Raw genomic sequence first — 25833 nt, forward strand, 5'->3', positions numbered from 1 at the left:
CCCAGGACTAGTCCCATCTTTTCCAAGCACCCGGGGAGGAGCGTCAGTCAGTTATAGGGCAGCCGGGGAGGAGCGTCAGTCAGTGATAGGGCAGCCGGGGAGGAGCGTCAGTCAGTGATAGGGCAGCGACTGATGAGTGGATTGCAGATATAACAGCGTTCCTATAAATGGGGCCACATTATTGTCGGTGGGGCGGCTTACACTGTTTGCAAATGGTAACCAAGAGCCTCAGTATTTTTGTGGCATTTGTTTAGCATTTGGGGGGCTATTCTCATGTCTGTAGTGGTCTGTATCTTGCCATTGCGGTCAGCTGTTGCATTTTTGTGTTTGGTTTTTTTTAGCATTTTTATAAATTTGCTGATCTCTAGTTGCAGCGACTTCAGTCCAGACAGAGGCCAATGCGGAGCGGCTCAGTACAGTCCCGGCCCCAGAGCACGATAATAACGGCCGAAAACTTCTCCCAGAATGTTACACATAGCAACCAATCAGACGGCTTCTTTCATTTGTGGAGCGAGCGTCCATCTGGCACAGGGTGGACAGTCCCGGGCATGAGGATACATGTGGGAGAGGTTGCAGGATATTATGGAGGTTATGTATGTGTAACGGAGAAGGAGAGAAGTGTCTGGTGTGTCTGCCAGGCTGACAATAGCAGAGATCGGGGGAGGGGAGGCTGACTGCAGGGGGGGGGGGGGGGGGGGGGAGACTCAGCACAGTGAGGGATCATGGGACTTGTAGTCAGGAAATGCTGCTGAGACCAGAGGATCAATGGAGCAGAGGAAAAATATGACTGGGAGGAAAACTGTAAGAAGCCATGAATAGCTAGTTTATATATAGTATATACTCTAAGTATATATATATATATATATGTCCCTGCCATGCTGCCCGCCTCCCCTCCCATCAGCCTCTGACCTCATAGCTCAGCCTCCAGTCCCTGGGAGGGGTCAGCACAAAGCTGGATATAGAAGCTGTCTGGCAGCAGCTGCTTCTCCCTATCCGGTCTCCTCCTTATGATATTGATAAGTATCAGGTCAGACTAGATCCCCAGCAGCCGGGCGTTGCTGTCTTTCTCTCAATGATCTCTATGGATCTGTTCCTTATGTTGTAGCATGGTGCAGGCTGCATGGGATGCTGCAGGGGAGCACAACAATAGCGCACGCAGTTGATAGCCGGCTGTAGACGGAGGAGCCTGCACTTTGCTGTCCGCCCCGTGCTGGGATGATGTATACTTTTGTGGTGAGAGATGAGAACAGCACGGTATACGCCGAAGTGGCCAAGATCCTGCTGTCCACGGGACAATGGAAGCGACTGAAGAAGGACAATCCCAGGTTTAATCTCATGCTGGGGGAGAGGAACAGGCTGCCATTTGGGAGGTTGGGTAAGTCCCAGGAGACCATCGTCATCCTATCGTTATAATAATTCTTATTTATATAGCGCCAACAGATTCCGCAGCACTTTATGATTCCCGGCTTTGTATCCAATGATCGCAGTTAAAAACCTGAATGTGTGAACACACCCTGATGACAACGTACGCTGCGTTTCCATTCAGCGGTTATCACCAAAAGTGTCTGATACATGACGGTAATCCTCGTCCGTATCTGGATAGAAACAGTCATAGCAGAGAGTAATAGTAACAGTCATAGCGGAGAGAGTAATAGTAACAGTCATAGCGGAGAGAGTAATAGTAACAGTCATAGCGGAGAGAGTGATAGTAACAGTCATAGCGGAGAGAGTAATAGTAACAGTCGTAGCGGAGAGAGTAATAGTAACAGTCATAGCGGAGAGAGTAATAGTAACAGTCATAGCGGAGAGAGTAATAGTAACAGTCATAGCGGAGAGAGTGATAGTAACAGTCATAGCGGAGAGAGTAATAGTAACAGTCGTAGCGGAGAGAGTAATAGTAACAGTCATAGCGGAGAGAGTAATAGTAACAGTCATAGCGGAGAGAGTAATAGTAACAGTCGTAGCGGAGAGAGTAATAGTAACAGTCATAGCGGAGAGAGTAATAGTAACAGTCATAGCGGAGAGAGTGATAGTAACAGTCATAGCGGAGAGTAATAGTAACAGTCATAGCGGAGAGAGTAATAGTAACAGTCATAGCGGAGAGAGTAATAGTAACAGTCATAGCGGAGAGAGTAACAGTCATAGCGGAGAGAGTGATAGTAACAGTCATAGCGGAGAGAGTGATAGTAACAGTCATAGCGGAGAGAGTGATAGTAACAGTCATAGCGGAGAGTAATAGTAACAGTCATAGCGGAGAGAGTAATAGTAACAGTCATAGCGGAGAGAGTAATAGTAACAGTCATAGCGGAGAGAGTAATAGTAACAGTCATAGCGGAGAGAGTAATAGTAACAGTCATAGCGGAGAGAGTAATAGTAACAGTCATAGCGGAGAGAGTAATAGTAACAGTCATAGCGGAGAGTAATAGTAACAGTCATAGCGGAGAGTAATAGTAACAGTCATAGCGGAGAGGGTAATAGTAACAATGTGTTTGCTCAGACAATGGACCAAAAGTTACTGCAAACAAAACCAAACACAATAACTTCACAATGAATATTACGGAAGTTTTGTAGAATTCCAGCAGGGGTGGGGAACCTTGGCCCTCCAGCCCGTTTCAAAACTACAACTCCCATCATGCCTGGACATGTGAGATAAGCTTTAGCTTTGGCTGTCCAGGCATGATGGGAGTTGTAGTTTTGCAACAGCTGGAGGGCCAGTGTTCCCTACCCCTGCTGTACTATGTGCAGGGACTGCATTTGGGTGTTGCCTACTGCACCAGCGGGAGGATCTGATTCCATGCTGCAGCGCAGTCCTGTTACTTTTGACTATTCGGCCTATGGTCCTGGAGCTCCTCATCTCTGGTCTATAGAAAGGGCTCAGTCCAGGCTATTTATGAGACTGCAGCTGTCTAAGATGGACACGTGACAATATGTTGTGTATTCCGTATGGGATTGTGCGTCTAGTAACATTGAAAACATTTTCCATTGATTATAGGTGATTATAGGTATTATTAGGTGAACAACCATGGGATATTTTCATTTCACTGTAGTTTAAAGGGGCACTCCGGCAAAAAAAGAAAAATCAAATCAACTGGTGTCAGAAAGTTATATAGATTTGTAATTTACGTCTATTAAAAAAATCTCCAGTCTTCCAGTACTTCTCAGCTGCTGTATATCCTGCAGGAAGTGGTGTATTCTTTCCAGTCTGACACAGTGCTCTCTGCTGCCACCTCTGTCCATGTCAGGAACTGTCCAGAGCAGCAGCAAATCCCCATAGAAAACCTCTCCTGCTCTGGGCAGTTCCTGATATGGACAGAAGTGGCAGCAGAGAGCACTGTGTCAGATTGGAGAGAATACACCACTTCCTGCAGGACATACAGCAGCTGATAAGTACTGGAAGACTGGATTTTTAAACAGAAGTAAGTTACAAAACAATATAACTTTCTGGCACCAGTTGAAAATAGTTGGAGTACCCCTTTAAACATTGCTATCATTTATAAAAACTTTTGACCAGTCATCAGACATGTGACCTTCTGCCTTCCTGAGATACAGCCTGGGAGAAGCGCAGCAGCGTTATGCGTCATTCCCGGCTGTCAAGCAAATCCGTCTCTTTTACTTTATAATAGTTTATGAAGCCTACAGTCAGCTCTTCTTCCGGGCGCGGAGTAAAGCCCCCCCCCCCCCCCCCCCCAGCTGTAGCTCTGAATCAATGCGATCAATAACTCAATATTGTCTGATGACATGACAGAACTTATAGGAAATTACAATATAGCAAATACGCTGTGGGTTATAGGCCGTGTGCAGTTATTGATTTATTCTTCTTGTATAAGTGAACACAGCCTGAAATCTGCAGCATATACAGTGTGTGTGAACATGCTCCTAAACTACAGATCACAATAATACACGGATTATCATTTAAGGGGTATTCCTATCTCGTAAAGATGTCTTCCTGACCCCCTCAGGCATGTTGGGAAGCCAAAGATGGAGCAGAAGTCCTATTGACTAACGGGAGTACCACAAATGGCGTAGCCCCATAGCTTGAGTTAGGCCCTATTACACGAAGCGATTATCGGCCATTACGGAAGATAATCGCTTTGAGTAATAAAGCGATCAGCCGTCATGAACCATGGCGGCTGATCGTTGTCTATCAATATATTGAAAGACAAAGGACGTGGGGAACAACGATCTGCCGCCATCACTCCATGTAATAGGAGCAGTGTCAGCAGACCGCCGCTATCTCCTATGGGCTCCTCCTATGGGCTCAGCTTCCCGATCACCTCCAGGGGCCACACACAGGTCGTAGGGGGCCAGGAAGCCATCTTTACTGGATGAAAATACCCCTTAAAGTCCACTAAATGTAATGTAGAGGTGCGTCTTAAAGGAACACAAATATGCAAAAAATACTGCGGAGACACCATATTGCGTTTCTTAACGTTGGTGAGCGAGCCAGACCTTCTAACAACCAAGCCAGGTGGGGGGGTCTCAAGTCAAGGAAACCGCCTTCCAACAATCCACAGTCAAGAAGGACCTGACCTGGGAAATACCCCAGCATGGTATCCATCCACAGACGGCTGTTTCGGGGTATTTGTGCCTCATGGAGGAGCAGGATTTTGTAAGTAAGTGCATTCAAGAGAATGATGGTCGACCTCAGGGAGATCAACCATAACACCTTGGAGACACCATAACGTGTTTCCCGACGTCAGAATCACTGTCCCTGCAGTATTTTTTGCATATTTGATTTCCCAGGGGGCAATGTTCCTAGATTCAGTGACGTTCAGAAACGCGTGATGGTGTCTCTGCAGCGTTTTGGTTGATCTCCCTAAGGTCAACCATCATTCTTTTCTTAAAGGAACACGTCATGTCCTCTAAGCACAATGTACGGATGAGCTACCCACGGGAAAGCTCAGTGGTAACTGATGGGCTGTGCGGCGCCGCACTACACAGTGGATAGAGTTTGTCTCCGTACATTATATAGTGGTGGTGATGTATAACTGCAGCTCCTCTATCCTGTGGGTAGCTCATCAGAACATTTTGCCCATAAACCCCTTTAAATCCGTCTCCAGTTACATAGTCAATTATTTTTTCTTTGTAATTAACTGGTCCCAGAAAGTGCCAGAGATTTGTAATTTACTTTTATATAAATATCTCCAGTCTTCCAGTACCTATCAGCTGCTGTATGCCCTGCAGGAAGTGGTGTATTCTTTCCAGTGTGACACAGTGCTCTCTGTTGCCACCTCTGTCCATGTTTGGAACTGTCCAGAGCAGGAGAGATTTTCCTTTCCTGCTCTGGACAGTTCCTGACATGGACAGAGGTGGCAGCAGAGAGCACTGTGTCAGACTGGAAAGAATACACCACTTCCTGCAGGGCATACATCAGCTGATAAGTACTGGAAGAACTGGGTTTTATAAATAGAAGTAAATTGATTTAAAAGAAGAAAAAACATTTGGTGATCAACCCCTTTAAGAACTACAATAAATTTGGTTTGCATTAAACAGTGATAAAGCACCCCTAGTGTCTGTGGGACTATACTGTTACTTCTGTATGCCTCTGGCATTTCCTTTCTGCTGTAGTCACAAGGAATCAATCAGATTCAGATCAAATAAATCCTAGCATACTCTGTCATATGAAATATTCTCCTATAGAAGCGATTCCTGCCCCTAGGGAATCATATTTCTACAACTCTAAGCTGGAGGGACTGTGCGAGCTGGAGGGACTGTGCGAGCTGCAGGGACTGTGCGAGCTGGAGGGACTGTGCGAGCTGGAGGGACTGTGCGAGCTGCAGGGACTGTGCGAGCTGCAGGGACTGTGCGAGCTGCAGGGACTGTGCGAGCTGCAGGGACTGTGCGAGCTGCAGGGACTGTGCGAGCTGGAGGGACTGTGCGAGCTGGAGGGACTGTGCGAGCTGGAGGGACTGTGCGAGCTGCAGAGACTGTGCATCGCTCTACCATTCATGAGCTAAGGGTCATTTTCTAAGAATCCCCTAAGGTCTATGAGCTTTGCAGTGACATGTTATCCTGTGACTGTCCTCCATTCCCTGCTATTGTGGCCTGGTCATCAGGAGAAGTAAATGCAACTGTGTCTGAAAGTTATTTCTTGTTTCTTTGTCCTTTCTTACAGGTTTAAACAAATAAAATCTTTGTGAAAAACCAATACTCACATCCTCCCTGATCCCCCACTACATCTGTTCCCATAGTGCCTGGTCCTGTCTGGCAGGCACTTCCTTCCTCCTTTTATTTTGACAACCTGGAAACACCCACATCACATTTTTATATAGAAGTAAATTACAAATCTATATAACTTTCTGAAACCAGTTGATTTAAAAGACAACAAATTTCACCGGAGTACCCCTTTAAGTTATATGAGTTAAATCTTCCTATATAATGTCAGCTCTCTTGTCATGTAGAAAAAAGTCTTTTAGACGGCACTTCTGTGTCTAAGGATGGTGCTCGCAGTAAGAAAAAATTCCAACAGTATTATAAAAATTCATTCTCGGCACTCACCATCATGCTTCATAAATTTGAGTGTAGAAAAAGGTCATCAGAAAAAAAGAAATAAACAGTAACAGGACGTTTCGGCGTCAAGCCTTCCTCAAGCCTTTCTCAGTTGAGGAAGGCTTGACGCCGAAACGTCCTGTTGCCGTTTATTTCTTTATTTCTGATAAACTTTTTTCTACACTTAAATTTATGAAGCATGATGGTGAGTGCCGAGAATGAACTTTTAAAGCTCTCTTGTCATGTCTATATTAGTAAATATTTGTATTATCCGTGAAACAGCTATGCCCATCTTTTTAGAAACATAGGGCCTTTAAAATGGGTCATTTAACGCTCATTCGGCAGGGGAAAAACACCTAATCCTCAGCTGATCGTATCCTTTAAAATTTAGTGTCGCATATCTTCCTGTGTAAACAGAAGATGTGGGAGTGATACAAAAAGGGAGACTGACAGCAAGGACATGCATATGCCATCACATCAGCAGTGTATACTTACCATCAGAGCTACTGTGTGATCCGGCATCCTCACCTTCCTTCTGACAATGTGACAGATGTGCCCTGCTCCCGCCCTGCTCTCCGGCTGTATCTTTAGGCCAATCCTGCTCCTCCAAAGTGATTGACAGCCGGAAAAGTGGGGGCGGGTGATACAGTAGCCGAAGAGCAGGATGCATCTGTGACACTGTCAGGAAGAAGGTGAAGATGCCAGATCGCACAGCAGTGCTTATAGTAAGTATGATCTGCTGATTTGATGGAAACTGGAAGTGCAGATATATGCAAATCCTTGCTGTCAGTTTCCCTTCATTAAAAATGGCCGCACGAATGATACAGGCATCATCTGCATGTCCCAGCCGCTTGATAGATTGTTCCATGTAATGGCACTGAAAACGAATACTGATCCTGCTGATTGGCGCATGTTTGTGGCCGCAGGCAGCAGAGTAATCTGCGCATCTAAAAGGACCCTAAGGTTTTGCTACTGTAGGGGCACCTTACTTTGAATGGTACCGCCCAGTTGTCAATGTACACATGCATTTCCAGGGGGAACAACTGTACGGCACAATGCAGAGTTCTAGAAATGTGGGATGTAAGTATATACTACAAGAGACGTATCCAGACATCTGTCGCGTCCTTTATAACTTAATGGGGCCTTGTCACCGAAGCTAAAACGGACGTGATACAGCAGATAGTCATCCGGACTGGCGCTCAGCCACACGCTCACTGTATCTAATAATCCCAGGCATAAGGTCCCAGTGCGTCAGTGTCAAAGGTGCAGCGTTACTGTATATATTGTGTCTGATACTGAGGTATATACATCCGTTATATGTAGTGTCTGATACTGAGGTATATACATCCGTTATATATTGTCTGATACTGAGGTATATACATCCGTTATATGTAGTGTCTGATACTGAGGTATATACATCCGTTATATGTAGTGTCTGATACTGAGGTATATACATCCGTTATATGTTGTCTGATACTGAGGTATATACATCCGTTATATGTAGTGTCTGATACTGAGGTATATACATCCGTTATATGTAGTGTCTGATACTGAGGTATATACATCCGTTATATATGTGTGTCTGATACTGAGGTATATACATCCGTTATATATGTGTGTCTGATACTGAGGTATATACATCCGTTATATATTGTCTGATACTGAGGTATATACATCCGTTATATATTGTCTGATACTGAGGTATATACATTCGTTATTTGTTGTGTCTGATACTGAGGTATATACATCCGTTATATATTGTCTGATACTGAGGTATATACATCCGTTATTTGTTGTGTCTGATACTGAGGTATATACATCCGTTATATATTGTCTGATACTGAGGTATATACATCCGTTATATGTAGTGTCTGATACTGAGGTATATACATCCGTTATATATTGTCTGATACTGAGGTATATACATCCGTTATTTGTTGTGTCTGATACTGAGGTATATACATCCGTTATATATTGTCTGATACTGAGGTATATACATCCGTTATTTGTCGTGTCTGATACTGAGGTATATACATCCGTTATATGTTGTAAGGAGGTTGTATGGAGCCTTAATAGCATATTAAGTGTTTCTCAGCGCTTTGCTTTATTGTGTTTAATTGATGTTTTAGTCAACTAAAGGCTACAAAATTTATGGCTAGGATCCTATTTACCGTAAACTAGCAAATAACAGATGCCTATTGATGATCTGTTCACGTGTACAGAACGTCCCTAGCCTTGTTCTGTCTGGTTACACGGCCCTAACACCATTCGTTTCTTGTATAATAATGTTAGTGTATGTTATATTCTACGTGTAATGTATTCTAATATTGTAGAACATCAGTATGCTTAAAGGGGTTATCTGGCTAGGCATAATACTTGCTGAATCATCCCATGGACAATAACAATTCATTCCATACATGCCATTACCCTATCTGTGTCCTTACCACAGTTCTGAGCTGCTGCTTTCTGCTGAAGACACTGAAAACTATGTGTGGGCTGTTCAGTTTTGTCTCCCTCTCCTCCCCCTCCCTTCTGAGACAGCTGATGTAAACAACATCTCTGGTGGACTGTTTATACACTGTGTGAAGCTGGGAGGGTAATCTGAGGCTCAGTTTGTGACCTTTCTGTGATTAACCCTTTCTGCTATACAGTGCAGAGACAGCTGACCAGGGATGTTATTTACATGATCTGTCTCAGTAAGGAGGGGATTGAGAGCATAGATCGACTAACCAGCTCAGATACAGTTTTCTGTGTCTTCAGCAGAAAGCAGCAACTCAGAACTGTGGGAAGGAGACATAAAGTAATGAGACTGGCAGCAAGGACATGCATATGCCATCACATCAGCAGTGTATACTTACCATTAGAGCTACTGTGTGATCCGGCATCTTCACCTTCCTTCTGACAATGTGACAGATGTGCCCTGCTCTCCGGCTGTATCTTTAGGCCACTCCTGCTCCTCAGATACAGTTTTCTCTCCTCACCTTCACGACGGCACCACAGGAGTTAACTCTTGCCCTAGGGACAGGAAAAGCACACAGCGAGAGGTTAAAAGCCCCTCCCCTTCCCCTAGACACCAGTGCTTTTCCTGTCCCTGAAGGGCAGGCACGAGAGGTGTGGGGGATCCGTCGAAGGTGAGGAGATCCCCTGGAAGAAAAATTCCCCCTTACCAGAGGGATCGATCGGGTTTATCCCCTTCCTTCCCTGGAGGCAGCTGGTGGGGGTAGGGGGAGGCCCGCTCGCGCGCCATCCTCCGGTGACAGGACGAGCGGGGATTGCGGGGCTGCGGTCTCAGCTCTCCCCGTCGGCCACTCGTCCAGTTCGGGCTCCGGTGAGTGCGGCCTTCTCTGTGTACGCCGCGGCCTACTTCCGGTTACGACTAGTTCCACCGGAAGTGGGGCACGGAGTCCGACGTGCGTCCCCACGTGATGTAACGTGGCGCGCTGACGTCACACGCCGGAAGCGGATGCTCCGGCCGCCGAGAAACGCCGGGCGGTGCATTTAAAAGACAGGCTTCTCTCTGCGGGTCGCCCGTCCTGAGGTCTGCGTTCATGATGGATTCAGCGGCTTCATCTGCAGACATGCCTTCGCACCCGCCAGCGGCGGTAAGTGTGCCATTTTATGCTACACTGGGGGGTTGTGGTGCAATTCTGTTTTTCCACCTATATCAACCCTCTCTCTCTCTGGGTGCCCACCTGCTGATTCACTAGGTGTGGGGCTTCCTCCTTTCTCCTGCCATGATTCTAAAGTACTCTGTTCATGCCTAGGAGAAGGAAGCCACTCAGAAAGAGAAGGAGAAATCCAGACCTCCTCCCCCACCTGCAAGGAGATGTCTTAATTGCAACACAAGATTACCATCATCATTTAAACGGAATATCTGCACATCTTGTATAAATGAATTTATAAAGGAGGATAGATCATCTTTTCTGTCTGATATAAGGCAAATGATAAAAGATGAGATCAAAGGTTCTAATCCAGTCGCTCAGCCAGTGGCTATAGCTCCTGCCCCAGAACCAATAATAAATCCTCTCCCTCCTCCGCGGGTTGATCCTCCTGCTCCCCCGGCTGAAATCTCTCCTGCATTGGTGGTTCCAGGATGCTCGGGATCCTCAGTGTCTTCTATTACACCTAAAAGACACAGGTCTCCCTCTTCCTCCTCAATATCTGAAGTGGAATCTGGACAGGTTTCTGATTCTGGGGCTAGATCCGAGGCTTCGGACACCCAGGTATCAGGGAAAAAATATTTTTTTCCTTCTGAAAGGATTTCCCCGTTACTGAAAGCAGTCAGAACTGCGTTGAGTATCGAGGAAAAGGAGGAAGAGATCTCAGCCGCAGATAAATTATTTGCGGGTCTCAAAGCAAAAAAGAAATTAGGTTTCCCCATTCATAAAACTATAAAGGAACTAATTTCAGAGGAATGGAGAAAACCTGAGAAGAGGATGTCAGTTCCCTCAGATATTAGGCGTCGTCTTCCCTTCGATTCTGAGGAAACTGAGGAATGGGAGGTCCCCCTGGTGGATGCCCAGGTGGCTAAAGTCTCAAAGAAAACTATTATTTCCTTTGAAGACTCTACACAACTTCGCGATCCTATGGATCGGAAAGCAGAGAGCTTATTGAAAAAGTCATGGGAGACGGTGACTTTCTCAATCAAGAACAATATAGCCGCTACTTGTGTGGCGAGAGCTTCGCATGTTTGGGTCAATCAATTAGAAGAACACCTGAGGGATAATACCTCAAGAGATAAAATTATTGACTCCCTCCCTCTCCTAAAGGATGCCATTGGGTTCCTCAGCTGAAGCTATTCGGGTCGCTGCAAAAGATGGAGCCCTAATTAACTCGGCCCGAAGGGCCTTATGGCTAAAAGACTGGAAGGGAGATAATATCTCCAAATCCAAACTTTGCGGATTACCCTTTGAGGGTAAATACGTTTTTGGGTCAGCCTTAGATAAGCTTCTAGAAAAATCATCCGACAAGAAAAAGGCTCTCCCAGAGGAAAAGACCCAAAAGAAACAGGAGCAGACGCAACGTCCTAGATATCAGGACAAATATAAAGAGAAATCAAAAAGAGGCCGTTGGAGCTATTCCAAAGGGGGCAAGAATTCAAATATTTTTTTCAAGCCCCGCGATGGAAAGGACAAACAATGACATAGTTCCAGTCGGGGGGAGATTGTCCAAGTTTTGGGAGTCTTGGACAAAGATCACAAAAAATCAATGGATTATAGATGTAATCCGAGAAGGATACAGAATAGAATTTATCCATTCTCCTCCCGAAAAGTTCAGAATCTCCCAACAGTCCTCTCCATCACTTCAGTTGGAACTTACGCAAAGTGTAAAGAACTTGGTAAGCTCCAATGTAGTGATCCCGGTCCCAGTGAAGCAACTGGGGAGGGGACACTACTCGAATCTATTTTTAGTTACCAAACCCAACGGGACCTACAGGCTCATCATCAACCTAAAACCTGTAAACAAATATGTGAGATACAGGAGGTTCAAGATGGAGTCAATAAAGAGTACAACTCCACTAATCCCAACAGGCGCCATGATGGCGTCAATCGACTTAAAAGACGCGTACTACCATGTCCCGATACATCCATCCTCCCAAAAATATCTGAGGTTTGCCATCAAGATGGACGGGAGAGTACAACACTTTCAGTTTTGTGCCCTTCCTTTCGGGATCTCGTCAGCTCCACGAATATTCACCTGCATCATGAGCGAGATAATTTCCTATCTACATCTGCAGGGTATCAACGTGATTGCCTACCTAGACGATCTTCTTCTAGTGGCAAACTCTTCACGGAAACTTCTAGAAGACCTATCTCTTACCAGGAACCTCCTTCTCTCTCTGGGATGGTTCCTGAACGACAAAAAATCAGACCTCAACCCAGGTACAGAAAAGATCTTCCTGGGAATTCTGCTAAACTCAGAGAAACAGATGTCTTTTCTCCCATCAGAAAAAGAGGTCGCCATCAGGGAAAAGATGAGATTATTCCGCAGGAAGGGAGCATGTCGTATCAGGGAAGCCATGTCAATTCTAGGGTCAATGACCGCATGCATTCCAGCAGTACCATGGTGCCAGGCACACTCCAGACCTCTGCAATTCCAGATTCTCTCATCTTGGAACAAACAGAAGTGGGGATTAGACAAGATAATGAGAATTCCGCTATCAGTGCGTCAGTCCCTGAACTGGTGGTTAGACCCAGTCAATCTGAGGAAGGGTGTTCATTGGAACCCTGTTCCAAAGAAGATTCTCACCACAGACGCAAGCATGTCAGGGTGGGGTGCGAAAGTGGACTCCTTTCTATACCAGGGCACTTGGTCTCAGGAAACAGCCGAAAGATCATCCAACTACAGGGAACTCCTGGCGGTATGGATGTCTTTGCAACAGGCAAAAGATACCTTGCAGAAATCTCATCTTCATGTCCTCTCGGACAATATAACAGTAGTTGCGCACCTAAGACACCAAGGGAGCGCGAAACAAAACTCCCTCCGATATATCTCGGACAAGATATTCCGGTGGGCGGAAAACAACCTCCTCTCAATTACAGCTACTCATCTCCGGGGAATAGAAAATTCCCAAGCAGATTATTTGAGCAGGCATGTCCTATTGCCAGGGGAATGGAGGCTGAAGGATTCAGTCTTCAAAATGATTACGGAGGAGTGGGGCTCACCACAGGTGGACCTCTTTGCGAACCACAGGAACAAGAAGACAAGGAACTTCTTCTCCCTTCAACCAATTGGGGAACCATTAGGAATAGATGCATTAGCTCACCCCTGGACATTCAACCTGGCCTATGGGTTCCCACCTGTTCCCTTGATACCCAAGGTACTACAGAAGATCTTAAAGGAAGAGGTGACAGTAATGTTAATAGTCCCATTCTGGCCGAAAAGAGCCTGGTTTGGGATGCTGAAGAAGATGGCCCTGGAACCTCCTCTGCTTCTGCCGTCAGATCCGGACCTCCTACATCAGGGTCCACTTCTCCACCCAGGTCTTGCGAATTTAAAACTTTCAGCATGGATCCTGAACGGGAGATGCTTAGAAGCAAGGGGCTCTCAGATTCAGTAATTTCTACCATCCAGAATAGCAGGAAATCAGTGACCTCAAAAATCTATTTGAAGATTTGGAAAGTTTTTAATTCCTGGTGCCCGACTAAGCCACCTTTTCCTGCTGATCCCAACATTCCGCTTATTCTGGATTTTCTTCAGGCAGGCCTAAACAAAGGCTTAAAACCAGCCACCCTCAAAGTGCAGATTTCTGCTCTTTCAGCAGTCTACGACTCCAACATTGCTGACAATAGATGGGTGAAAAGGTTTATGAGGAGTGCAGTCAGACAGAATCCTCCCATTAAAAATTTACTTCCCCCCTGGGACTTAAATATTGTACTTGAAGGTCTAACTCAACGTCCCTTCGAGCCATTATCAGAGTGTGATCTAAAATTTCTATCATACAAGGTCGCTTTTCTTGTAGCAATTGTGTCAGCAAGACGAGTAGGAGAGATGCAGGCATTTACTATAAGAGAACCCTACTGCCTGATCCAGGAAGACAGAATTGTTCTAAAAACAGATCCAAATTTCTTACCAAAGGTAGTAACATCCTTTCACAGATCTCAAGACGTTGTTCTTCCCTCCTTTTGTCCTTCTCCAAAAACTGACCTGGAACAAAAGTTCCATTCCCTTGATGTAAGAAGGGCAGTCTTACATTACCTCAAAGTATGCGAACCTTGGAGGAAAGATCAATCACTCTTTATTCAGTTCCAGGGAAAAAACAAAGGCAAAAAAGTGTCAAAAAGCGTACTAGGCCGCTGGATAAAGAACGCTATAAGTGAAGCCTATAATCTTCAGAATTTACCATCCCCATTGATGGTTAAAGCCCATTCCACCAGGGCTATAGCAACAACATGGGCAGAGAAGGCATGTGTATCTATTGAACAGATCTGCAGAGCAGCCACCTGGTCTACTCCACATACCTTCACAAGACACTACCGGCTACAGCTACAACGCAACGAAGACCTTGCGTTTGGTAGAAAAGTTCTACAAGCTGTGGTCCCTCCCTAAGGTAATTGTTGGTATTACTCCTGTGGTGCCGTCGTGAAGGTGAGGAGAGAAAGACGTATTAGTCTTACCGGTAAGACGGTTTCTCCGAAACCTTCACGACGGCACCAACATCCCCCCCGGTATTGTATGTTTTTATTAATGTACGATACTCACGTGGTGCTAACATTTGGGTTATAATGCACTGGTGTCTAGGGGAAGGGGAGGGGCTTTTAACCTCTCGCTGTGTGCTTTTCCTGTCCCTAGGGCAAGAGTTAACTCCTGTGGTGCCGTCGTGAAGGTTTCGGAGAAACCGTCTTACCGGTAAGACTAATACGTCTTTCTGTGTCTTCAGCAGAAAGCAGCAGCTCAGAACTGGGGGAAGGAGACAGATAAAGAAATGAATTGTTAGTCTCCAGGAGGAGAAGGGAGGGTGATTATACATATATTTTACCTATCCGGATATCCCCTTTAATAATTATATTCAGTATCATAATGTGATAATGTCCTGGAGTAATAAGCTATCATTTTATTATCATTTTATCATATTAATCAAAATACGAATTATATATTTTTTTATTATTGTTATAAAATTTTCTTAGAATCAGCTTCAGAATAAGGCAGAAACTCTCAGTGGGACGGCCATGGGGTTCCTGAGCGCCTATAAATCTACTTCAATAATAAAGATTTACAATACAATCTACAATAATAAAGATCCTATTTTTATAATGGTGACACATAAAAGGTGGAATCCTTTCCATAGGACCTGGGATCATGTGACCATATTTTATAGAGATTGTGCTTTTTATTGGCACTTTGCAGCATTGCACAATGGGGGTCATCAGCCGATGGGTGCGGTGGGTGTGAGGACTTGTGACCCCATAACCTTATTTCTGTGTTGTTTTTCTGCAGGTCACGAGCCTGGCATTATACAGCTGGTAAATTACTATCGTGGGGCTGATAAACTTTGTCGTAAGGCTTCGTTGGTTAAGTAAGTGGCTTCCATTTGCCCATTTAGAATTTTTGAAGGAAATTGCTCCTAAATATATTCTCAGACGTTGTTTAGATCTGTATTAGATGATATCGGCGTCTAACCTGCTGATATCTCCCTATAGCGCATGGAGCACTCAGAATGAGGGTAAATTTCCTGCCTTCATCTTCAGCACCGTTTCCATTCAGTTAACGCTTATGCTAATTAGGCATTATGGTGCTCTGGAGGCGGGATTACCACCCCGGTGCACCTATCCACTCCCGGCCGGCCCACCCCTTCTAATGTAAATCAGAAGCGCAGGCCGGCTTTAGGGCGGATCGGTGCACTGAGGGGCGGTAGTCCCGCCTCCAGAGCACCATAAGGTTTAATTAGCATAAGGATTAAACTGCTAGCTCCACAGGAACTACACTGAGGATGAAGGTAAGAAGCTTCCCCTCATCCTCAAAATACTGAGCAAAAGTACTGTGTGTGAACATGGCCTAAATGTGAGTTTGTACCCCCCCCCCCCCCCCCAAATACTACAGGTACTGTTCGCTAGCTGACATAAGTCTTTCATATTGCAGGGTTCAAATTGCTCCTGGTGTCATCATTGGGGTGTAAAAATGCTTTTTTAATTTGGAGGAGGAAGGGGGGGGTCTGCAGTGTCATTGCCCTAGGTCTGTGACGCCTCTCTGGCCTTCCTCCCCATCCTTCCTTTCTTTGGTGACAATGCCGCTTTAGGTTCATACGTTAGGTTGTGAACGTCTAAACATAACCCAGACAATGAATAGCGGCCGCAGAAAACTGATTAGCACGGAACTTACGTTGTGTGAACATAGCCTTAGAGTCCTTTTACAAATACAGATAAATCGCTTAAGCTCTTGTTTAGCAAATGACGAGCGATAACTATTTCGTTTAAACGTCAGGCGTTTAAACGAGAAGATAAATCAATATGAAAAGTCGTTAATGCGATCGTAATTGCGTCTCTATATATTCTGTAAATGTTTGAATCTATATACTGTGAACAATGAATATTCATACTGAAACAATTGTGAAGGATTAATGAGGATTTCAAGGTCAGCACAAAAGATGCGATCAACAACATATGAACAAATTTTTCGCTCGTCGTTTTGATCGTTGCCGCGATTTTGCCTGGAAGATTATTGCTTAAATTTTGAGCGATTTAATGATTCCTTGCATGATAATCAGCCCATGTAAAAGGCTCTTAGAAATCAGACCGTGTGCGTGAGTTTGGGCCTGTGTGTGTGGCCCCAGCCTCATAGTGTTTTATTATCTTATTTTACAGATTAATCAAAACCAGCCCTGAGCTCTCCGGCTCCTGTACGTGGTTCCCAGAATCGTATGTTATTTACCCAACCAATCAGAAGTCTCCTGTGGCAAAAGTAAGAAATGGTCTCCAAGATCTTATTAACAGCACCCGCACAGATGAGCGAGAGGAGTTTCTAGAATCGTTCAATGGACGGAAGGAGAGCGGGAAAGGAAATGTCTGGATAGCAAAATCCTCATCGGGAGCCAAAGGTTGGTCCAGCCTCACAGAGGCCACCACTCCATCTTCTTTATCATTAGTAGTAGCCTGGTATTCACAAAGGTTCTTGTACAGGGTTTCTGTATTTAGTAAAATGTAGATTCATTTTTTTAATTACTAGCCTTCAGTATTTTTTAAATTTCCTTTCATTGCCCTGTGTATGTAGTGTGTTTTTTTTGTTTTGTTTTTTTTATCATGTCTTTTATTGTTTGTTTTTTGCTGAACAGCACATTTTTCTACTTGCAGGCAGCCTCAGATACTATTTTCATGGTGTCTTCCTGTAGTAAGCCCCCCTGTAGTTTACCTCCTCTATATATAATCCCGTTGGAGGTAAGCCACCCATACCCTGTAGTTAATATCTCCTGGACATTTACATAAGTCCCCCTTTCACCCATGTACTAAGATCCTTCCCTTTTGAAAAGAGGAAATAAAAAAATAACAAACAGACATACTCGCCTTGCTCCTGGTCATTCCCCCCCATATCTCTTGTTCCTCCAACTCAGGGAGATGGGGGAGGGAGTGGCCTCTTGTGGCCAGAGGCAGAATACTATCTGCAGCCCTAAGACTGACAGGGCCAGAAGCCAATGGCTCCCCTCTCTGTCAGGGCACTGTATTTAAATATACAGGCTCATTAGAAGCCCTTATAATTAAAAGCATAGGCACAGCAGAATGATGGAGCATATAGTTTTCTGCTGTTAAAGATGTCCGGTCTTAGGCTCTTTTTTTTTTTTCCTTAAAGGGAACCAATCACGCCGAAATTGCCCCCATTGATAAGGAAGCGTGCTGGTACATCAGCCAGCACGTTTCCCAAACATCCCCCTGTCCCCTCCGTCCCCTCTTTTGTTAGCCCGTAATCTTACTTTTTGTGATGTCCCGCGCCGTATGCTAATCAGCCCCAAGTAGTCAAGGTGGGCTGAACTAGTCAAGGTGGGCTGTACTAGTCACGGTCCTAGGCGCTGTAATCACGCCCAGAGGGGCGTGATTCAAAGACCTTCGCTCCGCCGACGTAATCTCTGGCCCGCGTTCACGTCGGCGGCGCGCCGCGTCTTTCGCATGCCGCGCATGCGCAGTATGGCGGGAGAAGACGCTGACGTACTGAGCGTGTGCGGCGTGCGGAAGACGTCGGCGGCACTTGCGTTCCAACGCCGACGTCTTCCGCCGACGTCTTCCGCACGCGCAGACTACTTGGGGCTGATTAGCATACGGCGCGGGACATCACAAAAGTAAGATTACGGGCTAACAAAAGAGGGGACGGAGGGGACAGGGGGATGTTTGGGAAGCGTGCTGGCTGATGTACCAGCACGCTTCCTTATCAATGGGGGCAATTTCGGCGTGATTGGTTCCCTTTAAAGGAGAAGTCAGGCGAAAAATTTTATTAATGTATTGTATTGCCCCTCAAAAGTTATACAAATTACCAGTATACACTTATTACAGGAAATGCTTATAAAGGGCTTTTTTCCCTGCACTTACTACTGCATCAAGGCTTCACTTCCTGGATAACATGGTGATGTCACTTCCTGGATAACATGGTGATGTCACGACTCCCAGAGCTGTGCGGGCTTTGGCTGCTAGGATGATGGCAGAGGGACACATGACACTGGAGGGACACTGAGCATCCCTCTGCCATCATCCTCTCCAGCAGCCACAGCCGCACAGCTCTGGGAGTCGTGACATCACCATGTTATCCAGGAAGTGAAGCCTTAATGCAGTAGTAAGTGCAGGGAAAAAAAGCTTTTTATAAGCATTTCCTGTAATAAGTGTATATTGGTAATTTGTACCAATACAATACTTTAAAAAATTTCTGCCAGACTTCTCCTTTAATTTCAAAAGATCTGGGGAGGGGGTGGCTGAACATAACAACATGCACCTACCTCCCCAGCTCCAGCGCTGGGGTCTGCTGTCCTCTGCTCCGGTTTCTGGTGCCCCGGGCCCTTCCTGGTCTGGGCGTGGACACGAGTCGTTGCGGGTCAGCACCGCTCAGCCAGTCAGCAGCCTTAGTGGGGTCTCACCTCGGGAAGTAGAAAACAAATATAATCTACTCTGTTGACCTTGATGTTTGTCTTGTAGGAGAAGGAATTCTTATATCCTCTGATGCAACACAACTCCTAGACTTCATTGACAATCAAGGACAAGTGCACGTGATACAGAAATATCTAGAAAACCCATTGCTTTTAGAACCTGGACACCGCAAGTTTGATATCAGGTGATAAGTTCACTTTTCATTCATCTATTTCAGGTTTGGGGAACCTTCAGCCCTCCAGCTGTTGCAAAACTACAATTCCCATCATGCCTGGACAGCCAAAGCAAAGCTTTGGCTGTCCAGGCATGATGGGAATTGTAGTTTTGCAACAGCTGGAGGGCCGAAGGTTCCCCATACCTGAACTATTTTATTGCGATGAATTGATGACATTAAGGTTACCACTGCTAGCATGTGCAATTCTGAAATGCAGGCAAGACTTGGAGTGGAACAGTCAGGTGCAGCCCAGAATAATGAATGGCTAGCACTACCCAGAGCCGCTATTGCTGGCGATTCATTCATTCATTGCGGGCTACACCTGGATCTGTCACTCTTAGGGGCCCATTTCTTCACCAGTAGCCACACAATGTTGGTGAAGAAATGGAAGACCATTTAGAACTCCTTATTTTCCCCAGAATGCTATGTATGAAACCACTCAACATGATGCGCTAACATAAAGAACCGCTGGCTCATTGGTACCGGGCTGGGTTTTATCTGATCTTGTTTCTTCATTGACGTCTTGCAGGAGTTGGGTCCTAGTGGACAATCAGTATAACATTTTCCTCTACCGTGAAGGAGTCTTAAGGACGTCCTCTGAACCCTACAACGATTCTGACTTTCAAGACATGACGAGCCACTTAACCAATCACTGCATCCAGAAGGAACATTCTAAAAACTATGGGAGATATGAGGATGGAAATGAGATGTTTTTTGAAGAGTTTAATCAGTACCTTATGACGTCTTTAAATATCAATCTAGAAAACAGCATCCTATGGCAAATAAAGCAAATAATAAGGTACGGCCTCCAACCTGTTCAGACAGAAGCTTTGATAGTAATCCATGCATCCAAAGTAGCCCCATTCTTACACTACTATGCACATTGCACGGTCTGCAGCAATGTTGACAATTTATTTCCTATCAACGTAGATAATTTCCTTGGTGTAAATGCAATAAGTGTGTGTTTGATCTCAAGCCTTTATAATAAGGTACTGTTTAAGAGATCTAGACTTACTAATCCGGGACAGGTATCTCGCAGAAATACTGGCAGATGGTCAAGAGGGCCAACAAACAAGGTGGACTGTGGGAAATTGTCTGCACTGTAACATGGCAACAGCAAGGTCACAGTTCAAACAGGAAACCAGGAAGTAATTGGATCCCTGGGAAAGGAAAACAGTACAGGGTTGTAAGTTTTCTTTTCTAAAAACAGCATATTTGTACTCCTTTACCTAAATGTATGTGGTATGGATCAGATTTTGCCAACTTTGCTTAAAGTGTTTCTATACAGGCATGTTGCCGCCCCCGAAATCGCCAGTTTGGGGGTGGCCTTTCTCCTAGTGCCGGTAGTTTGAAGAAAAACTACTTTTCTTGCTGCAGCATGGCAGGGAGTCATGGCATTGGTGCCCCAGGCCTGCAGGGCCTCTGTCCCCGGGAGAGAGAGGTACTGCAGGCCTAGGGCACACCTAATTGACTCCCTGCCCCACTGCAGCAATGAAAGTATTTTTTTTCAAAATACTGGCACCAGAAGAAAAGCCAACCCCTGAACTGGACGGGACGTGAGGACCTCTACAGCACAGTATCTGCAGTTTGGGGGTAATTACTTGCTGGTACAGAGTTGCTTTAAAGCAGAAGTCTGGGGGAATTTTTATTAAAGTGTTATATTGCCCCCCAAAAGTTATATAAATCCCCAATATACACTTATTACGGGAAATGCTTATAAAGTGCTTTTTTTCCCTGCACTTACTACTGCATCAAGGCTTCACTTCCTGGATAACATGGTGATGTCACTTCCTGGATAACATGGTGATGTCACTTCCTGGATAACATGGTGATGTCACTTCCTGGATAACATGGTGATGTCACTTCCTGGATAACATGGTGATGTCACGACTCCCAGAGCTGTGCAGGCTGTGGCTGCTGGAGAGGATGATGGCAGGGGGACACTGAGGGACACGGGGCACTGGAGGGACGCTGAGTTACATCACCATGTTATCCAGGAAGTGTCATCACTGTGTTATCCAAGAAGTGACATCACCGTGTTATCCAGGAAGTGTCATCACCGTGTTATCCAGGAAGTGAAAAAGCACTTTATAAGCATTTCCCGTAATAAGTGTATATTAGTTATTTGTATAACTTTTGGGGGGTGATACAATACTTAAAAAATAAAATTCAACGGACTTCTTTTTTAATGCTACAAAACCTTTAAAGGGGTTATCCACTGCTTCAAAGACATAGCCACTTTCTTTCAGAGACAACACAACTATTCAGTTAAGGTGCGGTTTGCAATTAAGCTCCATTCACTTCAATGGAACTGAGCAGCAAAACCCTGCGCAAGCTGGAGACTAGAGCGCTGCTGTCTCTGGAAGAAAGTGGCCATGTTTTTGTAGCGTTGGATAACCCCTTTAAGAGCACTCTCTGTATCAGCACCATCACAGAAACAATCTGAAGTGCAGAGAAGTAGTCTGGTCAGTAGGTGTGAGGGAGAACAAGTGTTAATATCGTCTGATTTAACCATGCAAATACAACATTAGCCATGGTTGATGAGCTAGCACTTTCCCTAACTCACACTCAAACAAGAGCAGCCATGCATGCATTACCTGGTCCCAGGAGAGGAAGCGCATGCGACTATTTTAACACTTCCATTTAACTCTAAAGAGACGGCACTTGCTCTTTCTTTCTTTTTGGCTAACAGAGACTTGGGACAGCTCGTTCCCTGCAGCTGTAATATGGCTGATTTGGCTGGCGCCTGTGGTGGCTGCATTGATTTCTGGGTAATGCATCTATGAATTTCATCCTATTCAGGGTCTGTCTCACTTGTATAGAACCTGCAATCAGCACCAAGCACCTGCCTTACCAGAGCTTTCAGCTGTTTGGCTTTGACTTTATGGTGGATGAAGACTTGAAGGTCTGGTTACTTGAAGTCAATGGCGCCCCTGCCTGTGCACAGTAAGTTTCTTACAGTAGGGATTCAGTGCATGGGATCATTGTGAAACCCTCTTATGGGATTGATGTCTGCAATTTACATTACGTGTACAGCTCCTAAAAATGTTAGCGCTATTTAAGGGACAGGAAATACATTTTAATATACAACATTTTTAAAAAAATCTCCCATCCCGGGGTACTTTCAAATCATCTGGTTTCAGAAAGTTGTATAGATTTGTAATATACTATATAAAAATCTCAAATCTTCCATTACTTATCAGCTGCTGTACGTCCTGCTGGAAGTGGAACTGTCCAGAGCAGGAGAGGTTTCTATGGGGATTTGCTGCTGCTCTGGACAGTTCCTGACATGGAAAGAGGTGGCAGCAGAGAGCAGTGTGTCTGACTGGAGAAATTACAAATCTACACTCACCGGCCACTTTATTAGGTACACCATGCTAGTAACGGGTTGGACCCCCTTTTGCCTTCAGAACTGCCTCAATTCTTGGTGGCATAGATACAACAAGGTGCTGGAAGCTTCCTCAGAGATTTTGGTCCATATTGACATGATGACATCACACAGTTGCCGCAGATTTGTCGGCTGCACATCCATGATGCCAATCTCCCGTTCCACCACATCCCAAAGATGCTCTATTGGATTGAGATCTGGTGACTGTGGAGGCCATTGGAGTACAGTGAACTCATTGTCATGTTCAAGAAACCAGTCTGAGATGATTCTAGCTTTATGACATGGCGCATTATCCTGCTGAAAGTAGCCATCAGATGTTGGGTCCATTGTGGTCATAAAGGGATGGACATGGTCAGCAACAATACTCAGGTAGGCTGTGGCGTTGCAACGATGCTCAATTGGTACCAAGGGGCCCAAAGAGTGCCAAGAAAATATTCCCCACACCATGACACCACCACCACCAGCCTGAACCGTTGATACAAGGCAGGATGGATCCATGCTTTCATGTTGTTGACGCCAAATTCTGACCCTACCATCCGAATGTCGCAGCAGAAATCGAGACTCATCAGACCAGGCAACGTTTTTCCAATCTTCTACTGTCCAATTTCGATGAGCTTGTGCAAATTGTAGCCTTAGTTTCCTGTTCTTAGCTGAGCGGAGTGGCACCCGGTGTGATCTTCTGCTGCTGTAGCCCATACTGTGTACTGTGCGTTCAGAGATGCTCTTCTGCCTACCTTGGTTGTAACGGTTGGCTATTTGAGTCACTGTTGCCTTTCTATCAGCTGGAACCAGTCTGCCCATTCTCCTCTGACCTCTGGCATCAACAAGGCATTTCCGCCCACAGAACTGCCGCTCACTGGATGGTTTTTCTTTTTCGGACCATTCTCTGTAAACCCTAGAGATGGTTGTGCGTGAAAATCCCAGTAGATCAGCAGTTTCTGAAATACTCAGACCAGCCCTTCTGGCACCAACAACCATGCCACGTTCAAAGGCACTCACATCACCTTTCTTCCCCATACTGATGCTCGGTTTGAACTGCAGGAGATTGTCTTGACCATGTCTACATGCCTAAATGCACTGAGTTGCCGCCATGTGATTGGCTGATTAGAAATTAAGTGGTAACGTGCAGTTGGACAGGTGTACCTAATAAAGTGGCCGGTGAGTGTATATAACATTGTGAAACAAGTTGATTTGAAAGAAAAAGATTTTCACCGAAGTACCCCTTTAGGGTGCGTTCACACCTACAGGATCTGCAGCAGATTTGATGCTGTGTTCAGTTATTTAAATGAAATCTGCTGCAGAAAATCAGCTGCAGATCCTGTAGGTGTAAACGCACCATTAGGGTGGGTTCATACTGAGGAATTCTCGCGGATAATGTCCACGGAATTCCGCTGTCTGTCCGCGCGCACGGCCGCGCCTTTCCGCCAGCTCCATAGACACCATTCTATGGGCCGGCTTATTCTGCTATCTGCCGAAAGTGACATGTCACTTCTTTCGGCGGATAGTGGAATACGCCGGCCCATAGAATGGTGTCTATGAAGCCGGTGGAAAGGTGCTCTGCTGTGCTCGCGGACAGACAGCGGTATTTGCGATCGGTTTTTGTTCGTTATTTATTCGCTATCGCGTTAATATCTACTGCGAACGACCGAACGACATCTTATTCAATGCGAACGAGCAATGATAAAAATAGGTCCAGGTCTTATAAAGTGATCAACGATTTCTCGTTCGGTCGTTAATCGTTAACTGCATTTAAACCGAACGATTATCGTTTAGATTCGAACGATTTAACGATAATCTGAACGATAATCGTCCGGTGGAATAGGGCTCTAAATAACTAAACACAGCATCGAATCTGCACCTACGGATCTGCTGCTGATCCGGTGTGTGTAAAGGCACCCTAAGGCTGTATTCACACAAAGTTATACAACGACTGTATATAACAATAATTAATTCCGGCTGAAGGTGGCGTTAAACGTCCTTTCACGCACAATGGCCGTTGTTTATACAGCCTGGCAACATAGCCTTAGAGGAACATCACACTACATATACACTGAGTTACTGTCACTATTTTTACACTTGTCTCTCTAATCCAAATGCCTGGTAATCGGATGCTCCGATTATTCTTTCTTTTACATTGGGTAAGTATAGCGGCCAGCATATTGTTATTTGTTCCTGGGTGCCGGCATGATGATGATCATCAGCAAAACAAATACTTTTTAATATTTTTTCTTTTTATTATTTTTTGTTTCTTTCTTTAGGAAGCTATATGCCGAACTTTGCCGGGGCATTGTGGATCTAGCGATCTCCACTGTCTTTCCTCCCAGTGATACTGTGCAGAAGCAGACACCGGACAATGCGTTCATCCAACTCTGAAGCCTTACCTATGTACTCACAGGCGCTGCTGCCACCTATTCCTGTCTGATAAATAATGTCGCCCACTATCATGCCAAGTAACCCGTGATTGCACTTGTCCGGATAGAATGAAACGCAGAGGATGGGGTGAAGTGAATTAGAAGACGCTTTTATGATTTTACACACTAAGCAGTTTGTTTTTTTTTATGTATAAATTATTATTTTTATTTAAATTTAAATGAAGGAGCTTTTTTTTTTTTTTTTATATGGATGTTTAGCGCTTGAATGTTTTTCTTGTCTGTACATTTTTACAAACTTATATGAAGTAAAAGCCTTAAGAAAGCAATAGGCAACTTGTATCTGACGTCTGTTTTCTATGGTGTTGTTGGGGAATCTTTTCAGGAATGCAAAACTGAAACAATGTTATTATAATAGAGCTAGTCCAACAAAGAAAAAAAACTTTTTTTTTTTTTTGGAACTAGCTGTACTTTATAATTTAAGGGGAACGATCAGCAGGTTAGATAAATCTAACCTACTGATATGTCCGTATTGCACGGGAGGCACCGAGGAGGAAGTTTTAGCTTTGCCTGTCCAGGCATGATGGGAATTGTAGTTTTGAAAGAGCTGGAGGGCTGAAGGTTCCCCATCGCTGACTTGGGATCATCTGGATCTTGTCTCTCAAAAAAATCACATGGAGTCTAAATAAGTGTGTATATTCATTCTAGGACCATGCTTGTAACCCAAATCACTCTTAAACTAAAGCTAATTGTCCCATAAGAAATCATATAAATGCAGACAATTGGTTCTACACCCCAAAAATGATTTTTTTT

At 44.9% G+C, this 25833-nt stretch overlaps 1 protein-coding gene across 3 annotated transcripts; it reads left to right on the top strand.

Annotated features, from left to right (window-relative positions):
- The first annotated feature begins 728 nt into the window (after nt 1–728).
- Nucleotides 729–25444, top strand: TTL (tubulin tyrosine ligase). Of its 3 annotated transcripts, XM_069954261.1 has the most exons (8): nt 729–801; nt 1106–1375; nt 15427–15505; nt 16791–17023; nt 19098–19233; nt 19793–20062; nt 22066–22209; nt 24910–25444. In XM_069954261.1, exons 2-8 carry the CDS (start codon nt 1216–1218, stop codon nt 25022–25024), a joined length of 1137 nt encoding a protein of 378 aa, XP_069810362.1. In that variant the 5' UTR covers nt 729–801; nt 1106–1215; the 3' UTR covers nt 25025–25444. The 3 variants fall into 3 exon arrangements, 2 of the variants coding, with proteins under 2 accessions (XP_069810362.1, XP_069810361.1); XR_011360224.1 differs by lacking the exon at nt 729–801 and having other exon boundaries at nt 920–1375; nt 22086–22209; nt 24910–24995; XM_069954260.1 differs by lacking the exon at nt 729–801 and having other exon boundaries at nt 921–1375.
- Nucleotides 25445–25833: the final 389 nt, after the last annotated feature.

Source organism: Dendropsophus ebraccatus, chromosome 15 (assembly GCF_027789765.1).
Source record: "Dendropsophus ebraccatus isolate aDenEbr1 chromosome 15, aDenEbr1.pat, whole genome shotgun sequence".
Lineage (NCBI taxonomy): Eukaryota > Metazoa > Chordata > Amphibia > Anura > Hylidae > Dendropsophus > Dendropsophus ebraccatus.

Bases quoted from the DNA above. Each gene is read 5' to 3' on its own strand.
- TTL (XM_069954261.1), top strand. From the start codon at position 1,216: ATGATGTATACTTTTGTGGTGAGAGATGAGAACAGCACGGTATACGCC. The intron at 15,506-16,790 runs GTAAGTGGCTTC...CTTATTTTACAG, and splicing joins CGTAAGGCTTCGTTGGTTAA to ATTAATCAAAACCAGCCCTG. The intron at 17,024-19,097 runs GTTGGTCCAGCC...TTTGTCTTGTAG, and splicing joins ATCCTCATCGGGAGCCAAAG to GAGAAGGAATTCTTATATCC.